The following is an 18,310-nucleotide window of genomic DNA, read 5'->3' as shown; positions in this document are numbered from 1 at the left end:
GAAGCGATGAAAGTTTCATGAAAACTGTGGCTCCGAGCGCCTCTGGTTGAAGTGCAGGTCAACTGGTTGCTTGGGTCTTTCTTTTCTTATTTGTACTTAGTTTAGATTGCTGCATGCTTTTACGGGAATATCCATTTTAGTTTCTGTTAATTGTTCATCCATGTCCAGTTATGTACTTTATAGTTTTAACAAGGCTGAGTCCGTAAGCCAACCGCATTCGGGCCACACATCAGCGCCGAAGGCGGTGAGAAGTCACGGGACGCGAAAAAAATGCGGGGCCCAAAGTGGCAGGTGCGGGATTTCGATTTTTTTAAAAAAAAGCTCCGGCTTCACAACCGTTTAGTCTTACGAGAATCCCTCTCGTTCTACACACATCATGTCCTCCTCCAACTCCATCAAGCTGCTGACTGGCAACAGTCACCCCGAGCTGTCCCAGCTTGTGGCTGACCGGTGAGCCTTCCACCTCTACATGCGCTGGCCCGATCTCCCGGGGCCCGCCGCATTTTCTCTCGCTCGAGAAGTCGATCGTGCGACTTGAAAGGCTAATTGAGATGAATATAGCCTCGGCATTGAGATGACCAAGATCATGGTCCTTCAGTACTCCAACCAGGAGACTAGCGTCACTATCGGTGAAAGTGTCCGAGACGAAGATGGTACGCTCACTCTATGACTCCCTTCGGATCTAGCCGTGGAATGCAGACACTCCCAAGGGAAAGATTCAAGGCGATGGAGCTGGTGCTGATGGTTCTCTTTGCCCTATCCAGTCTTCATTCTGCAATCAACACGGCCGAATGACATCAACGACGGTCTCATGGAGCTTCTGATCATGATCAACGCCTGCAAGACCGCTTCAGCCCGACGTATTACTGCCGTCATCCCCAACTTCCCTTACGCCCGCCAGGACAAGAAGGATAAGAGCCGTGCCCCCATCACTGCCAAGCTTATGGCCAATATGCTCCAGACTGCTGGCTGCAACCATGTCATCACCATGGATCTCCACGCCAGCCAGATCCAGGGCTTCTTCAACGTCCCCGTGGACAACCTGTATGCCGAGCCTAGCATGCTCAAGTGGATCCGCGAGAACCTTGACGTGAGCAACTGCGTTATCGTCAGTCCCGATGCCGGTGGTGCCAAGCGGTAAGCACATCTCTTCACAACGTTCCAATCTTAAGTCTATAAGGCGTACGCAATCTAACAATACATCTTCCACCAGTGCTACCGCCATCGCCGATCGCCTCGATCTGCAATTCGCCCTGATCCACAAGGAGCGTGCCCGCCCCAATGAGGTCTCTCGCATGGTTCTCGTCGGTAACGTCAAGGACAAGATCGCCATCATCGTTGACGATATGGCTGATACCTGCGGTACCCTCGTCAAGGCCGCCGATACCGTTATGCAGCACGGCGCCAAGGAAGTCAACGCCATCGTTGTCCACGGTATCTTGTCCGGCAAGGCTATTGAGAACCTGAACGGCAGCCGTCTGAACCGTCTGGTGGTTACCAACACCGTCCCCCACGCCGAGAAGAAGGAGCTGTGCGACAAGATCGAGACTATTGATATCTCCCCCACACTGGCCGAGGCCTGCCGTCGCACACACAACGGCGAGTCTGTGAGCTTCCTCTTCTCTCACGCTGTCGCGTAAATGACCTCCCCTACATCATCTACTTGTCCTACGACTTGCCCCCTACCAATACCCCCCGCCCCCGTGACTCCCCAGTGACCGAGGGGTTTATTTTTCATGCGTGTATGTGTATCTTTGGTTCAATGCGAACAAAGCGAAGGGTGTGCGCGGGAGAAAACAAAATACGATTGTTATGACCATTTTTTTCTCTCCTTTTACATTGCCGAACGAGGATTTGTTACTGGGATTTGATTTTCTTTCTACTTGCTTTGTTGGCTGCTACTTCCTTTTGACAAAACAAGTCCACTCGAGGCCGTATGGCTACGGCGAGATGACTTGGCAATTGGTTGTTTCAGGTCTTTGTCTTTGCCTCAGGGCTCAATTGCATTCTGCATTTTCTGGATTTGTTCCTACCGCGCCGTTGTTGTCGGTGTCGTGTCCTCCTGTTTACTTAGATTATCACAAACCTCGATGGCCATTGATTTACCTCTTGTTCGCCCTTTTTTTGATTTTGACTGGTGTACTTTTACGTGTCGGACTGGGTTGCTGCTTGTGGATGTTCCATAGAAAAATAGATTTTGTGAAACTATGTCAACTATGTCTATCTCTTTTGTCTTTTGTCCTGTACCTAGGGTTCTTAGTGTTTTGTTTGGGACTTGCATACATACTCTTAGACATGTCTCGGGACGTGGGTGTTTGCCTTGTGGAAATTAGTATCTAGATGCTGGGTAAACTATTTCACGTACTCAGTCGATTTCGTAATCTAGGATTTCTGTATGTTGAGACAGTGAGTTGGTTGAGATTGGCGTTTATTCCGGGACATTTCCCGGATATATCACAAAGTCCATCTTTGGGATCTAGATTCGTACTGGCTTGGACATATTTTAGGGCATGTTCTATACCTCTTATCTGCAGGTCTAGGTGTTTCATAGGCACTTCTATAGGTGGCATTGCAAAAATACTCTAATCAGGTGTGTCCCGACGATGATATTGTCTGGTGATAACCGAAGACGACAGTACAGTAGGTAGTAACACCCTCTATTGATGGCATATGGCACCTAATTGGAAGATAAAACTAAAAACCATCGGGAAATTGCAAACTGCATCCTACCTATTTATCTCACTGGCGACTAGATTGCTAGACAAGTGTTAGAGACTCGGAGTAACTTTTGTTGTTGAGTCCATGTTTTGGGATGAATATATAAGATTGCGGAACGGGATCTCTGGATTGGCGGGTGGTCGGTGAAAATGGACTAGGAGTTGCAATCTTCTATGGAGCCATAGTGCTTGGTCTGCTTAATTGAGAATACTGTATTGGATTACTAGTAGCCCTTTTGTAGGCGTATAGAGTAGATTTGTTGAAGCAGGCGTACTGTCTAAGTGGGCACGTGAGATAGGGCTGATGTAGCCCCGGAGAAAAGAGACACCCCACATTCGAGTCGTGGAATTGATCAAGTCTAGAGCAGATCAGATTCAATAGATTAGAGTACGTAGAGTTGCGGCCTGTGCGTTGATGCATAGTTTACAATCATATACTCTGATCTTTAAAATTGAAAATCCAAACCAAACTTTTAACGCCAACCGCTTAAACCTTCGAGGCTCTACACTACGCCAGGGAGAGATAAGGTAAGAAACAATGAAATTTGCATGCACTCCATTGAAAAAAAAGGGGTTGTCAAAAAGGTAGGTTCAACACAGAATGCATCACCCAGGTGTCCGAATCACTAGCACACCCGGGGTGAAAGGGGTGGTCCACCAATCCCCCCTCCTGGTTCAAGTCTTTCTTTTTTTTTTGAGCCTTGCATCCAGTCCCCCCTTTTTTTTCCGTTTTTTATCAGACATATTTCCGCCGTCTGCTGGGAATGAAATACCCCTCTCCTGTTCCCGGTTGAGGAAGGAGAAATCCCGAAAATAAATCATTGGTCCCAGAAAACGTGAAGCTCACTCTCGCCATCCCCTCCGCTCGTCCGTTCCATTAAACCCCGTCCCGCAGAAATGAATCATAACACTGTGGGGGAGATTTACTTCCGCATGGAAGAGGCGCGACGCTTGCGGAGCTCATCACGCTTGGCCTTCTCCTCGTGGACACGGTTGGCCAGGAGCTTGGCGTAGTCGTTACTGTAGAAAGATGGTTGTTAGATGTGGAATTAGAAAAAAAACATTCGTGTAAGGAGGAACTTACGCAGCCTCACGGGCAGCCTCAGCACGGCGGCGCTTGATGGCAACCTGGTGGCGCTTGCGCTGCAGGCGCTGGGGAGTAACCAGACGCTGGATCTTGGGGGCCTTGGTGTACTCGGGCTTGCCCTCCTTGGCGACAGTGCGGCGGACAACGAACTTGCGGACATCATCCTCCTTGGTCAGGGCGAAGAAGCGGCGGATCTTGGTGGCACGCTTGGGGCCGAGGCGCTTGGGGACGACGGTGTCGGTCAGACCGGGGAGGTCGTTCTCACCCTGCTTGACGATGGACAGAGCGAGGACGGAGAGGTCCAGACCGGTGATGGCTGAAAAGGAAGTGTCAATGCTGTTGGTTCGTTTCGTTGAGGAGAGCGAATTTTTGAAGGGCACACATACCACCACGGATGGACTTGCGCTTGCGCTCACCAGTGCGGCGAGGGCGGTAGCAGCTGTGGCCGTCGGCGAGGAGCAGACGGGTACGGATGGGGAGGAGAACTAGAAATTCGATGAGTATGATGCGTTTCGTTGGTTGGGAGGGTGGTTTCTGGATTTTTTCTTTTTTCGTGTTAAGTCCAGAGAACCGGTTGGTTCAGAACGTACCACCCTGCTTCATGGGGAAACCTGCACAACAATTCAGTCAGTCATACTATTCTTCTTTGCGTTGCCCGTCGACTGTTTGATTCATCTGGGAGAAGGGGGAAGTCGTACCCTGCTTGTCGTTACCACCGGTGATCTTGAACAGGTAACCCTTGAACTCATCGCCGAGGGAGTCGCCGACAACCTAATCGTAAAAAACCCAATCAGCCCATTCGTTCTTCGCAATTGTATTTGTGTGTTTCATCCGTGTGTGTATGTGTATGTAGGAGACGTCGAGAGAATTTCGGATTTTGTGGAAAATGTGTGTATGCTTGAATTCGGGGGAGACGGGGGATGGCTGACTTCGGTGCCCATGCGCTTCTCCATGAAGGGACGGAGCTTGCGCTCATCGTCGATCTCGATAATCTTTTGCGACCCATTGGCCGGGTAGGAGATGTTGAGCTTCATCTTGACGGAGGTTGCGCGGTCAAGACGGTAGCGCGGGAATTGTCGACAGGTGAGGTTGAAGGGTTCGGCTTTGTGGATTTTTCGGATTGCTGAGGGTTGGTGTAGCGAGTGTGTGTGTGGCTGACTCAGCCCGCACTAGCCGAGTTGGGATGGGAGGTTACTCAGCGTCGCTAACCCCATCATGTGACCAGAGAGTTCAGGAACGGTCACCTGATTGAGATCACGGGACTAGATCTTAGTCATTCATGCCTCAGGCTGGAAAGTTTCCACCTAAGGTGTCGATGGCATTGCCGCATTCGACATCTTGGCAGCTTCGACTTCTGTTACGTATCATACTCGGCTTTTGATGGACCAGCTGGAGCTATTATATGATCAAGTATTAACTACTTCCATTACCACGGTTAACATGACTTGATGGCCCGAATTGAATAGTACTATGGTGCTGCCAACATGTAACAAGACATACAGCGGTACTTGGACTTTTTCCTGATACTACACATGCGAACGAGCTTCACAGCTGCATTATACAGATAATACACTCTGTTTCCATCTTCAACAAATAGTAATCCCAAATGATACATCAAAAACGAGAACATGCAACTCGGTCCTGCCCAATACTTGAGCCGATACTTCGACTACTATGTAGTATTCCCCCCATATGTACTTCCACTAACCCCATTAATCCAAGTCGGACTCAGACCTTCAGATTAATAAAAAGCACAAAGACCCTAACCCCTCTACTAAACGATCTAACGTGCTTATGACCCTTACCCCACGAGCCCCTTTCCGTCAGCATGTAATAACCCCTTCCCCTCATAATTCCCTTGTAAGAAAGAAGGCACACGAGCATCAGGCCCTGCCGTTAGCCCTATAAGACTTACAAGACACTCTCTGATCTAAATCCACCGATGTGCAGCACAAATCGTCTTGGCACCGCCATTCCGTCGCTCGTAGTCTCGTACACCGTACAGCTTACCCCTTCAGGGGAGGACTCAAGCGCCCCGATCGCGCGCCGCACCCAGCCATCAGAGACAGCGCCAAACTCTGTACAGTGTCAGAAGTGCCCTTTTGCCAGCCCCCTAGGCGTGGTGGCGCCGGCGTCGTCATGCTTGTCTACGGAATTTATAGTCTGGATGATACCATTGGGTGTACCTAGGAGTATGTATTGTAGGATCAAGCCCTGAGACGGTATCTTTTTTCGTAGGAAGTCGGTTTGATAAGTGGGTTAATTCGTGCTGGATATCGGGGCAATAAACACTCGATATACTATTGGAGCAATGAATGGGACTATGAGCATGATGGATATCACACCTCCTCATTCCCCCTCCCCCTTCTTCTCGGAATTCTCGGCGGACTCCACCTTCGTATGCGGCGGAAAATGAAACTGGGAAAAACGAGCAAAGGGGTTCTACCATGCCACCGAAGGTTGACGCCCACCATCCAAGTATACAAATCCTGTGTAAAGAGAATATTAATCGACTCTCCTAGTTCTGATCAGTCCATCTCTTCGTCCCCTTATATCCCGTAAGAGCGATTATTATCTCGGGCACGCGATGCCCTTCCACGTTAAGCGGGCCCCGCTGGCCACGCGGCCGAAGGCTTGGTTGGAGCAGAAATTAAATACTGTTGGAGCAGTCGTGGTATTATTATCTTTTTTGAACTTATTTCTAGTTGTATTAGTGCTTTTGGTATTTCTGCACTCGTTCTTATAAGACTCTTTTAGCCCGGCGTTTACATATTCCCCCCCCCCTGGATCTGAAATCCATCTTCCTTCCAATCGAAAAAGTCAAGTGGTCATCCATCTTCGGCGCCACTTTTTGACTTTTTAACGGGCTGTGACGGAGTGGTTCGCCCACCTTTTTTTTTCTTGTACGGCCAAAGGCGATTCCTAATCTCCGAGTCGCATTCGCTCTTGATTTCTTGATTCATCATTTATCGCCCCATCCTTGGCTAACAGTCCCCGCTGGGATTTTCCGGCTCTCCCGGACACACTCTTTCGTCCGCAGATCTTCACTGGTCTCCTCCTTCTCTTGACTTGTTCCAGTGAATATATACCTGGTCGCTAGTATCTGGAGAATACCGTGACGGACGATTAAAGCGCATTTCACCCCCGTTCGCATTCGAATCGAGGGTCCACTCTGGGATAGCCTGAGACGCTCCCCGTCGCAAAGTCCGACAAGCTGAGCTACCAGGCTTAACGCCAGCTCGATTCATTCCAGCACATACACATCTCCCATCGCTGCACGACGAATGCGCTGAACCCAGCTATCCACGACTGGGTCTACGACTCCCTACTACCCTCCTCCCTCACTGGATCCTATCCTATCCTATCCTATCCCGCCCTCCTACCTCCGCGATAATATATACATACTCCCCACACAGTCGCTATGATACGCCTATTTAATCGCTTCTACGCGCTATGCGCTGTGGCAGCGTGCACAATTCTATATTCGGCTTGGTTTCTGACCTCCCGCAATCTCGGGGATATTGTCCCCCTGGCCTCGGAGCAGTTCCGGACGGCGTCTTCGTTTGATCAGCGATTGGTGGTGTTTGGAGATTCGTGGAGTGATAATGAGACCGATGAAGAGCAGGGGAGAGTTTGGACGGATTGGCTTTGTGGCATGGTAAGAATTGTTTCCCTTGAAAAGCGTCTCTTGTGTTTCAGAGTACAGTTGTCGTGTCTGGGGAAATGAAACTAACGCTTGCTTCTTTCCGTTTAGTTCTCATGTCACCAGGAGAATATGGCCCAGACGGCCAAGTCTGCGCTCAGGGGCAAATACGCTGGCTCAGTGGTTGATAATGCCGAGCTAGACTTATTCGGCCGTCTGTCTCAGACTAAGTTGGCTGATTTCAAGACCCAGCTTAAACAATGGCTGGATGCGGAGTCTGCCTCGTTGGTGGGCCTTTCCGAAGAACAGATTCGTTCCCGTCAGGACCGTACTATCTTCGTCGTCTCGTTTGGTATCTGGGACGTTTGGAGTCTCGTGACGAAGGATTACGATAAGGCGGCGGGATCGATTGAGCGTCGTATCGCTACGCTCATGCAGCAGTTGAACCATTTATCTGAGCACTGGGGCTCGGGATCGGATAAACTCAAGGTTATCCTGACGCAGACTGTGGATGTGACCTTTTTGCCTGGGTTTACTGCTACGGGGGGTGATGAGTATAAGGATGCGGTGCGGATTCTGGATGCGTGGAATAAGAAGTTGAGGCAGGCGGCTAAGGAGTGGGATCGGGGTACGATTTACTTGTTCGATACGAATGCTTTCGTGTTGGATCGGATTCGGGATTGGCAGTTGTATGCAGCGGGGATTGAGGAGGAGAATGGATTGGGGACGAATCAGGATCCCGGTTGGGAGAATGTTGGGGATGCTTGTGTTGAGAGTGACAGTGGCATTCAAGTCATGATGTCAAAGGATAAGTCCAAGGCGAAGAAACCGTGTGACCATCCCGACAAGTATCTGTTCTGGTAAGTCTGCTCCCCTTCTCTGGTCCCCGTTTCTCGTGTCGGGTGAAAGTTGTCTTGGTCAAGATCGACAAGTTTGAAATGCTTTTGCTGACCGAGACCCCCTTCTACCAGGAACGATATGCATCTGGGACCCAGTGCGCACCGTCTCATGGCGACAGAGATCTACCATGGAATTGACGGGGTTCTCTTGAACCCGAAAGATTCAGGGACCAGTGGCAGCACCAACTCGGATGAGTCTGCACCCAAGACAGGCGCATCCAAGCGCCACAACCGACGGGGCTTTGCAGCTTAGACATTGTCATGAATCAAAGACTAAGACCCAGCCCACGCTGCTTTCCATGTTCCACGGCCCGTCTTGCATTTGGGCTCTGTAGAAAAAAAGGGGAGGAAGGGATTGTCGCTACCCGCGTCGACACCAAACGGAGCTCTCATGTCCGTGTCCATGTCCATGTTTATGCTCAGGGCTGAATGCCTAGCCAGCGAGATGGTATCAGACCAGAACCGAGTGGACCCACCAGCATAGACTGGACAGAGATGATCGTGTCTCTTGTCTCTGTCTCCGTGATCTTGATTCATACCTCTGGTCTCGGTCTCGACTCAAAGACGTGTCTCGTTAGCCCTTGGTCTCGATTTTCCCAAAGCGGCGCAAATGGATATGTTCCAGTCGGTCAGGACGAACAGATAAGGTAGCACGAAAGGGGGGGACCGCCGTCAAAAAAACCATGGATACCAGAATCTGCATCTCCAATGACGAAACGAGAGAGCGTGAAAAAAGGGGGGAGAAGGGACCGGGACAAACCAAACCAGACCAAACTTCGCCCTTCTTTGGGCTCCATTGACCCAATGCTTAATGCCGTGCTTCGGTAAAGCGATGGATCTGAATTTGGATCTGAAATTGGGTTTGCTGGGTGGTATTGTTCCTGGTGATCCCATCATGATCTCCGTTGCAACGGCGTGTGGAGCGATCGGCGGGAGATGAGATCATCTCCGATGCGGTTCTGTCAAAGTGGAGTCGATGGTTTCTTCCCGCCCAGTAGGAATGGAGGGAGAGAGAAAGAGCTTGTTAATGTTGAACTTGTTAGCTTGCTACTCTTTTCTGGGTGGACAGCTGTTTTCTCTCTCTCTTTTTTTTTTGGTGACCTGAACCAGGCTCTTGGCCATGAGGTTCCACTGTGACTAGCCGATGATAGTTGCGTGGTTCATCCTGTACATTTAGTTAGTCTAGTAAGGGGGGGCGCGAGCGCAAGAAACGAGAACCTTTGCTTTTCTTTTTTTACCCTGGAGACAGCATGTTTGTGTCGTGAGTCGAGAAGGGGTCCTTCCTGATTGGATCCTTGCCTGGGATTTTTACGATGCTGTTGGATTCTAGCGTCTTTTTCTTTGTTCGAATTTGCCGGGGAACCGACGAGGCACAGTTGGCCTGCGAGCCTGATCAGGTTGCCGGCCAATCAGATTGTGTTCTGTTGGCGGATAAGAGCGCCTCGCCGCATGCGGAGACGAGACAAAGAAAACAATGATTCTTCTTCGTTTGCTTCGATGATGCGCTGGACAGCCACAGAGTGACCCTGTCCTTTGGTTCCTGTCTCTCTGGACATTGTGGTATTGTTGTAGACTTGTCGTATAGTAGTAGTACCATAGTAGTATACCCTATACTACTATACTACTATACGATCCATAGATGCCAATATACTCCATAGTCCCCCAAATAAACTGTCCCTCTCCTCCTCTATTTTTCCATTTGGTACTTTTTTCTCCTTCCTCTAATTCCCCTCAAAGAAACCAGAGAGCCGCCAGGATCTGGACACTAGGACCACCCTGACAGGGATCCTTATTCCCACTTCGGACTCCAACGCCAACGCCAGCTTGCTGCACGTCAAACAAAGAAACCTCGCAAAAATAGGGCCCGGCTGAGCTTCTTTGTCGCCCTGCTTTTCCTTTTTTTGGGCGGATCTGATTCTTTTTTTTCATTTGTTTCTTTCTTATCATTCCTTTTTCTGATTTTCCGCCCGTTTCCCCCGTCCACACCTGTCAGTGCACTCCTATCATTATCGATCGTATTTTCCTATAGATCGACTTCCCTTTGTTTCTCCCCGGTCATTCATCTACTTCATTCTTATTTCCTGCTCCAAATAACTTCTTTTCCCCTCCCTTCTACTTGTTCCGCATTAGTTTTATTAACCCTTCCTTTCATTTCCCCCTCCCTCTTCCTTGAGGTTGACTGGTGTGCCACTATCATACCTTCTTTGCCTCCATCAGCCCGGAGGCTTATACTTTCTTCTCACCGGCTGGACTTCGCCTCCAAACTATACCGAACCAACATTTCCTTTTCGACTTCTTTCTTTCCCACCCCCTCCCCTTGTCGTGGTCCAATACCATTTTTTTATTCCCCCTCCCTTTCTTTCTTTGATACTGTCCTCGTGGCCATTGACCTTTTTTTTTGTGTACTTTTTTGCGTTTTCCTATTTTGTCGCCTCGTCCGTATAGATAAATGTCTTACGACCGAGTCCTCCCCAATCCGGCTTCTCTTCGCTATGAGTCTGCTCCAGTTTCCACGCTGCCCAGACCCAGCGATTTACTCGACCACAAAATTATGAATGACCATCTGCCAAAATCCTCCTACATGACTTTGCCGCACCGACCAGGTCCATTGCCAGCTTCTGCTTCTGCTTCTGCTATACCGACGGGCAATGATACGACAAGATATGCATCTGATATGCGGCCAAATGGCGTGGTTCAGACACACCAGCAATTCGCTTCGTATGATCGACCACGAGCTTCGATGAAGAATGGTCCTGCTCTTTCACCTGTGCAACGGCATGTCAAGCCTGGTCCGATGATCTCCACGAATGAGATGGCCAGAGATCGGAGTGCTTCGTCCTCTGGCAGCTCGAGCCCGACCAAGTCGGTCAAGAATGACGGTGTGCAGTTTTGTTTGTGCCAGCCGGACCCGAAGATCCCGAGACCTCGTAATGGTGAGTTGATACTGTCCGAGCCGTCGTTGTATAAGCATGGCAAGTCTTTTCTGGTTTTGGTGTTTTGCCGCAGTTGACATGAGATTGCGGCAAGAAGCATCGTCAGAGGATGGAAAAGAGTGTATATATATATTTTGAATACGATATGCTAACAGTGTTTTTTGGTCAGCTTTTATTCTATATCGTCAGCACCACCAGGCGGGTGTCGTGCTTCGCAATCCTGGTATGGCCAATCCGGAGATTTCCAAGATCATTGGAGAACAGTGGAGGCAGCTCTCGGAGGAGGAGAAGAGCCAATGGAAGGCCCTGGCGGAGGTACATATTTCACGAGAGTCTCCATGGTCGTCATTCACATGCTAATATCATTTCTCTAGGAAGAGAAAGTTCGTCATGCCCAGCAGTATCCTGAATACCGCTACCAACCAAGACGAGTTGGCCGCGATGGTTCCTCTCGCAACGCTGCCTCGGGCATCAGTCACAATCCCACTGGCAGATCAACTTGCAATCGATGTGGTGGCCGCGTCATGAATGCCCCTGCGTCTCCGATGACTCCATTCACCCCGATGGTCGGCCAGGGCCACCGCGGCAGTTTCTCGGGTCCACCATCCCGTCCGCATACTCTCACTACCACCGTGATGACAGCCAGCAGCTCACAATGCCGCGACAAGTCTGACAGAGTTCCCAAACCCATCCGCATTGATCAGATTGAACGGCCTCGACAGAGGAAAATGGAAGATGACGACGTCTTGTCTCCTGAGCTTAAGCGTCGTCGTCTTTCGCATACCTCGCTGAAGCCACACATGCATGCTCATCGAGACCGTAGCCCTGAATCGCCGTATCCGGTTACCCTGTACAGCGCCACTGCCAATGTCCATCATTCTCGTGGTATGTTGCCTATGGGAATGCACTCTCGAGCATACGGAGGCGCACCAAGCCAGTCGCAACATCAGTCTCAGCCTGAAGGCCAAGCCCTAGATCCAAGCTTGAAGCTCCCACCTCTGCAAACCGCCATCCCCTCGACACCACTGACGCCATTCTCAACGGCGGAGTCCAGCGTCGAAGCCGCTGTCATGACAATCCCATTCCTAAACAAAATCAAGCTTCTCGCCAAGATCTCCCCTCCCCTCGTCCCATCCTTCCGTGAGACTTCCTCCCGAGGACCCGTCATCGCCGTCGACGGCCAAGACCCAGACCTCGTCCGCACAACTGTCGAGTACCTGCAACGCCTCCTCCAAAAGGAAGACAAATTCAGCGTGCGGGTCTTCGAAGGTCCAGACGTTCAAGCCCCTCGCCCTTCAGATACGGGTGGACCCATGGGCGATGCCACAGTTGATTACCTGAACACCATCTCCGCCTGGCACAGGATCTCAGACGATATCATCAGCTTCGTCAAATCGAGCGCCCCCCAATCCCCAGGAACAGAAACACCCACCAACGCCGACGTCAACGCCAACGCCAACGCAGACACCTACACAACCACCCACTCCACCGAAAAAGACCGCGCAACACCAGACGGCTCCGCCTCCCCACGAACAATAATCCCTAAAACAGCATCTCTCAACATCCACTCCCCCAAATCCACCTCCACAGACTCAGACACCCCCATGACAACACCCAGCACGACACCCTCAAGTCTGGCCCACGGCCCCAGTCCCGCGCCTACACGCACACCTCCACCGTCCTCCCCGTCCACCTCTAGCTCTACGCCAACGCCTATCGCTCTCGTCCCACGCTACCAACTCACCACCGCGGATACATTCGCCTGCAGCATTCCTATCAACGACTCGTACGCACCGCTGGATCACTGGCAGTGGATGGCAAGTCTGTGGCGGGCGTGTGTGGGCCCTGATATCACGGTTTATGTGAGGGAGTGTCCGAGGGAGGAGGTTGAGAGGGTGGGTGCTGTGGAGGTGAGATTTGGGGATGCGAGGACGGTCGTTTTGAGGAGGGGTTTTGGGGGGAGTGCGAGTGGGATTGAGGAGAAGGTTTTGAGGAGGTTGGGATTTGAGATTGAGGATTATTTGATGCAGTGAGAAGTATTGTTGGTTCTGGGTGGTGTGATGGTTTGTAGATGGTGGTAAGGGTGGTGGTGGTAAGGTCTAAGGAGGGAGTTTGGTTTAGTTTGGGTTGGATCTATTGCATGGTGGTTATTTGTTTTTAGTTCTGGTTTCTGGCTGAGGCTTAAGTTGGTATACTTGGGATGGGAGGGTAGTTTGTCTGTTGTTGAGATCATTAGCATAGATGAGTCTCTTGAATGGAAGATTGACAATCCAAGGTTTCCTTGTCAGTGCATAGGACGTTACTTAATGCTATAGCACTCTTTTGAAATCCACGTTTCTCTACATACCATCTTCTCGTATTCTCGCTGGCATAGATGCCGTAAGCACATAACATCCATATGGCGGGGATCTCCAGCCTCAAGTTCGTATCCCCAAATCTCACCCCATCCCCTCGATTCCAAATCAAACCCCTGTACTATAATACCACCACCAACCTCTTTCGAAATCCCAACCATACCCTGACAACCTAAAACAATGATCTACCCCTTCATGTGTATCCCCACATCCCCCGCATTCCTCGGAACAGCCCTCCTAGGCCTCGGCCTGGTCCGCCTCTTCGCCCCCAAACAAGCCTACAGACTCTTCGGTCTCCCACTGCGCCCGTCAAGATCTCCATCGCCGTTTATTTTTGCTAATGCCGGTCGTGATATTGCGCTTGGTGTGGCGTTTATTTTGCTGGGATTGCAGAGGAATTTTGAGGGTGTTAGGGCGGTTTTGGTTGGGACTTTGGTGTGTATATATTTGCCCCCGTACCTACCTGTGCACACGCTGTGCATCTATTCCGTGCAATAGATGGAGTGTTTAATCTTGTGTTGCAAGAAAATAGAATATGGTTTCTAATTTCGTGGGTATCTAGATTGCGGCGCAAGTTGATGCGTTTACTGTTTTCAAGTATGGGGGCGAGGAGTTTGGGGGGTGGAGTGGGAAGTGGTATGGGCATTCGCTTGGTGGGTTGATTTTGGGGTTCATTGCTTGGAAGGGATGGGGGCTTTGAAGGAAATGTCAAATTGGGGTATGAGTTCATTGATTTCGAACACTATGTTTCATCCTTGGGTATTGTACACCAGATCCTAACGCCGTGCTATCGTAATATCATTCATGAATCAAATAGTGACACCTGCCACTGACCCACGTCTTCTTCATTGTAGGGCAATGCTGGCCGGGGGGTTGACAGGTCGGATGGAGTTGTTGATCCCGGGGTATCATCATTGTTGAAAATTTCCACGCCGGGAGCGAAGCCGATGCGTGGTCTTGTGGGTGCAGGGGTCTCCGTGGTATTGGTGGAAGTAGTCGGTTCGGCGAAAAGGATACGCTTTGTTTGCGACTGGCTCGGACCAGCGTGTTCCCCATTGCTAGGTGAGATCTCCTCGCTAGAAGCAAAGCCGACGCGCAGTTTCTTCCGCAATGGCATTGAACTCCCTTCCACTGCGGTGTCATCATCCGCATCAGAGTCCTTTGCGCGAGAGATACGCCTGCCCCTGTTCTTCGTCGGACTGACCACATCAGGATTCTCATCATCCGGAATCGGCAGCCGATGCCGATCAAAGAAGCCAGTCGGCGTTCCTAAGAACGCGATGGCGGTGTCTTCTTCCAAGCCCATATCCAAGAATGGTTCTCTCTGCACGATCCCACTCATCGTTCCATCATCCAGTAAACTCTTCTCCGCATGTTGAATCTCTGCTTCCGACATTTCTTTGCGTCGCTTTAACATCCGATCCTCAAGCGTATCCCATAGAACTAGCGTTTCCACGTAGACAGGCCTGGTCTGTCCGATACGATGCGCACGCTTGATGGCCTGACTTTCCACGTTTGGCTGCCAAATTGGGTTCACGATGTAGATCCGTGATGCCTGTGCAATGTGTAGACCATGCGAGGCTTGGCGGAGATCCATGAGTAGTACGCGCACGTCCTCGGCTTCACGGAATAGCTTCAGGTACTCTGTCCGCAACTCGGGTTTCAAAGTGCTGGCATAGATGCGAAACTCGACACCGAGAAGTTCGAGGCCTTCGGCGATCCAGAAGGCGGTATTGTTGTTGTCGTAGAAGATGATTATTTTCTCTGTAGTCTGGAACTCGAGGACTTTGTTCAGGAGATACGTCAGTTTTGCCGAAGCGGTGCCGACGAATCGCGTTTCTTGGAGAGGGGACGTTGCTGGAAGTGAGCGGAAGAGATTGTGCGTAAAGGTCTTCTTCGGCGACTTGTTGCTTTGTGGCTTCGTAGAATGGTGTAATGAGCCCGGAGTTGCATTGCTTGCTGATTCCGGGGCACCCTTTGGAGCGTTATGCTGGTCACGGCGCTCAAGTTCGTGGCGGGCTTTGATGCCGGCGCCAGCAAGACCTTGCGTTGGATCCGAGGATTTGAGATGTTGCGTGACATACTGCTGGGCTCGACGAGATTGCGTGATGCCGATGAGCATAGGCTCCTTCTCTGCGCTACTCTGATCGAGCGCCCAGTGAGCACGATGGCCTTTGGGAAAGTACCTGAGGTAGACACCAAGTTCATGGAGGTGTTTGAACTCGCGCCAGCTACCAGAATCCAATGCTGTACGCGCAATCTCTATTCCGCGGTTCAATTGTTCAATGTCCTCGGCTGTCATCTTTTCCCGATTCTTCTCCATGTATTTCAGCGCATGCTCGATGGAATCTTGTGGATTGACATCGGAGCCGGCCCACCAGAATCCTGCCTGTCGCAAGTTATTGATTGTTTGATTCAAGTGCTTCCGATTGCTTGGGTCAAAGATATAATCAGGCCCTTGACGTTCGGAAGTAATCGCATTGACGGCAATACCGAAGAGGAACAAATTGATGGACAACCGGTCGTGGAAAGTCGGTGTGAGATAGACAACGGTGTTGTAGAGTTTTGGAATGTAAATTTCCCTGTTCACAACGTCCAATTGATGCCGCACAACTAGACCCTGCAGAGTGGCTCGAATCGCAGGAGTCTTACGACGCTGACCATTTTCCCCGATGGGCTTGATATACTTGGACCAATCTGCAAAGTCATCGGCACGAGAGTTAGACCAAGGCTTCAAATCCAGAAAATTAATCACGACAAGCCTAAGCTTGTCCAGATCTTTCATCTCATTATTCACCGCATTGCCCGTCTTCTTTCGACTACGCAGAGCAGCAGCGGTGATCTCCGCAGGAGACTCGGTATCGCTGGTATTTGCTTCTTGCGACGCCAGACTGACTTCCACCCCGTAGAGTCCCGTTGATGGAGTTCCCGAGATGACCCACCGACGCTCAAAATGCAGCTGACTGAGCATGTGAATCATATTCGAGCCATGGCCCGCGACGTTGTGGCCCTCATCTACAATGACTCGCAGCCAGTGAAGTTCCGTTAGAGGTGAATTGACCGGCACGGACTTGGCAGTCCGATTATGAACGGGCGTGCCAGCCTCCCGCTCAAAGCGTGTCTTAGCAAATAAAATGATGTCGTAACGGAGCAAATCATCGGATCGTGGTGTCTGACCAGATCCTTGACCCAAGACTAGAACCTTCAACCATTCGGTATGTGTTTTGATCTCGCGTTGCCAGTGATCAAGCAAGTTGTTTGGCACGACAATGATAGTTCCGGAGCAGATGCGAACCCGTTTGGCTGGAGGTCTGGCATAGGACTGGCTAAGTCTACCCTGATACCTGGTCTGGTGCTGAGGGATCTCATAGGACCCTCGATGTGCCTCGCATGCCTTGACACATCGCTCATAATGTCGACCCTCTCGTTGTAACCCACGGAAAAAGTTTCTCCACGGCTCGTAATGCCTCTCTGCAGCAGCAGCCGCCATATCCATCAAGGAACCGGTTTTCTGTCTAATCGGAACCAGGTCTGGCTTTTCCGACGTCGACACGTATTCCGGTGGGATCTTTGGAGAGTGACCAAGAGTGGCACATATGACGGCAAGACAGATGAGAGTCTTACCGCAGCCCATAGTCTCCGCAAGAATGCCTGATCTCAAAGGTTAATATTTGGGCTGTCGCGAAGATTGGAGGAGACTGAATTACCTCCACAAGCCTCAGAGTAATACCCTGCATCAAGAGTAATGTATGCGTCCTCCTTGTCATAATAATACTCACGCTCAGTCGGAGTCCGATATGCTTGTAGTCGTGGATCGAGCATGCGCGCTGGCTGAGCCTCCCGTTGCACCATTGTTGCAGCGGAGCGTCGCTGATATGGGTAGAGTTTGGTCTTGAGACCTAAATCGGCAAAATGATCTTCTGACAACAGTTGCTCCATGGCATGCCGTGCCCAGTGGTCATGCATGTTCTCCACTTGGGGACAAGGGTCCTGCAATGTATTGAATATGTACCAAAGAGAATCATCCTCGGTGCTATTCGATTTGATCCCATTGGAGCTGTTCTCAACGCGATAGCCGCACCATGCGTGACGTGACCTGTCAATCCTGGACATGACGGCTTTCAAAGCCATTCGTAGCTTTGTGATCGACCGCTGAGTATTGCTCCGGCTAGTCATTTTGTAGTCAACATAGACTCGGACATGATTACTTCCATCAAAGACCTCTGTACGGACCCAGCGATGGGTTTCCAAGAGGGCAATCTCCGTCTGCGGATATGTTACTTCGGGATCAAAGTTCCTCCATAAAACGCCGACAGGAAGGTATGGGTTGAGATCTTCAGACTCTCCGTTGGATTGAATCGCTTGTGTTTGGTTGTCTGAAGGAGTGGAAGCTGGACTCAAAGGTTTGGGGTCTTCTGATTTTATCAATAGACCGTCTTGCCTCGATGGCCCTCCTGGTGTGGCAATGGGCGAGGGAACTGATAAGATGGGGCCAGCCGGAGGAACGGCGGCTGATGGAAGAGGCCAGCCACCCTCTTGTTGATTTGGCTCATCCAGCCTTTTCTCAGGCGATGAATCTGGAAGCTGAGCCTCGCTGGACTCCCACAAATCCATGTTGATGAAAATGGATGAATAATCCAGACAACCCAAGGTGAAGTCCGAGGCAAAGACATACGG

At 50.6% G+C, this 18,310-nt stretch overlaps 6 protein-coding genes across 6 annotated transcripts; 4 read left to right on the top strand and 2 right to left on the bottom strand.

Moving 5' to 3' along the window:
- Positions 1–376: 376 nt before the first annotated feature.
- On the top strand, positions 377–1,640 carry N7496_005883 (ribose-phosphate diphosphokinase; the record flags this gene model as incomplete). The annotated part of the gene is made up of 4 exons (XM_056698812.1): positions 377–450; positions 562–653; positions 765–1,137; positions 1,214–1,640. 4 exons carry the CDS (start codon positions 377–379, stop codon positions 1,638–1,640), a joined length of 966 nt encoding a protein of 321 aa, XP_056554225.1.
- Positions 1,641–3,640: 2,000 nt separating this feature from the next.
- Positions 3,641–4,838, bottom strand: N7496_005882 (40S ribosomal protein eS6; the record flags this gene model as incomplete). The annotated part of the gene is made up of 6 exons (XM_056698811.1): positions 3,641–3,737; positions 3,802–4,120; positions 4,191–4,289; positions 4,395–4,415; positions 4,503–4,575; positions 4,734–4,838. The coding sequence occupies 6 exons, from the start codon at positions 4,836–4,838 to the stop codon at positions 3,641–3,643; spliced, it is 714 nt and encodes a 237-aa protein (XP_056554224.1).
- Positions 4,839–7,225: 2,387 nt separating this feature from the next.
- On the top strand, positions 7,226–8,599 carry N7496_005881 (uncharacterized protein; the record flags this gene model as incomplete). The annotated part of the gene is made up of 3 exons (XM_056698810.1): positions 7,226–7,462; positions 7,559–8,307; positions 8,419–8,599. The coding sequence occupies 3 exons, from the start codon at positions 7,226–7,228 to the stop codon at positions 8,597–8,599; spliced, it is 1,167 nt and encodes a 388-aa protein (XP_056554223.1).
- Positions 8,600–10,795: 2,196 nt separating this feature from the next.
- On the top strand, positions 10,796–13,312 carry N7496_005880 (putative HMG box transcriptional regulator; the record flags this gene model as incomplete). Its single annotated transcript, XM_056698809.1, has 3 exons — positions 10,796–11,279; positions 11,449–11,594; positions 11,654–13,312. 3 exons carry the CDS (start codon positions 10,796–10,798, stop codon positions 13,310–13,312), a joined length of 2,289 nt encoding a protein of 762 aa, XP_056554222.1.
- Positions 13,313–13,813: 501 nt separating this feature from the next.
- N7496_005879 (DUF4267 domain-containing protein) lies at positions 13,814–14,333 on the top strand (the record flags this gene model as incomplete). The annotated part of the gene is made up of 2 exons (XM_056698808.1): positions 13,814–14,068; positions 14,196–14,333. 2 exons carry the CDS (start codon positions 13,814–13,816, stop codon positions 14,331–14,333), a joined length of 393 nt encoding a protein of 130 aa, XP_056554221.1.
- Positions 14,334–14,435: 102 nt separating this feature from the next.
- Positions 14,436–18,247, bottom strand: N7496_005878 (DEAD/DEAH box helicase; the record flags this gene model as incomplete). Its single annotated transcript, XM_056698807.1, has 2 exons — positions 14,436–17,284; positions 17,341–18,247. 2 exons carry the CDS (start codon positions 18,245–18,247, stop codon positions 14,436–14,438), a joined length of 3,756 nt encoding a protein of 1,251 aa, XP_056554220.1.
- Between the last annotated feature and the right edge of the window lie 63 nt (positions 18,248–18,310).

This window comes from Penicillium cataractarum (genome assembly GCF_028827025.1).
Source record: "Penicillium cataractarum strain IBT 29864 chromosome Unknown utg000005l, whole genome shotgun sequence".
In the NCBI taxonomy this organism is placed as follows: domain Eukaryota; kingdom Fungi; phylum Ascomycota; class Eurotiomycetes; order Eurotiales; family Aspergillaceae; genus Penicillium; species Penicillium cataractarum.
Note: the sequence above shows the minus strand (reverse complement) of the source record. Positions and strands in the feature narration are given on the sequence as shown.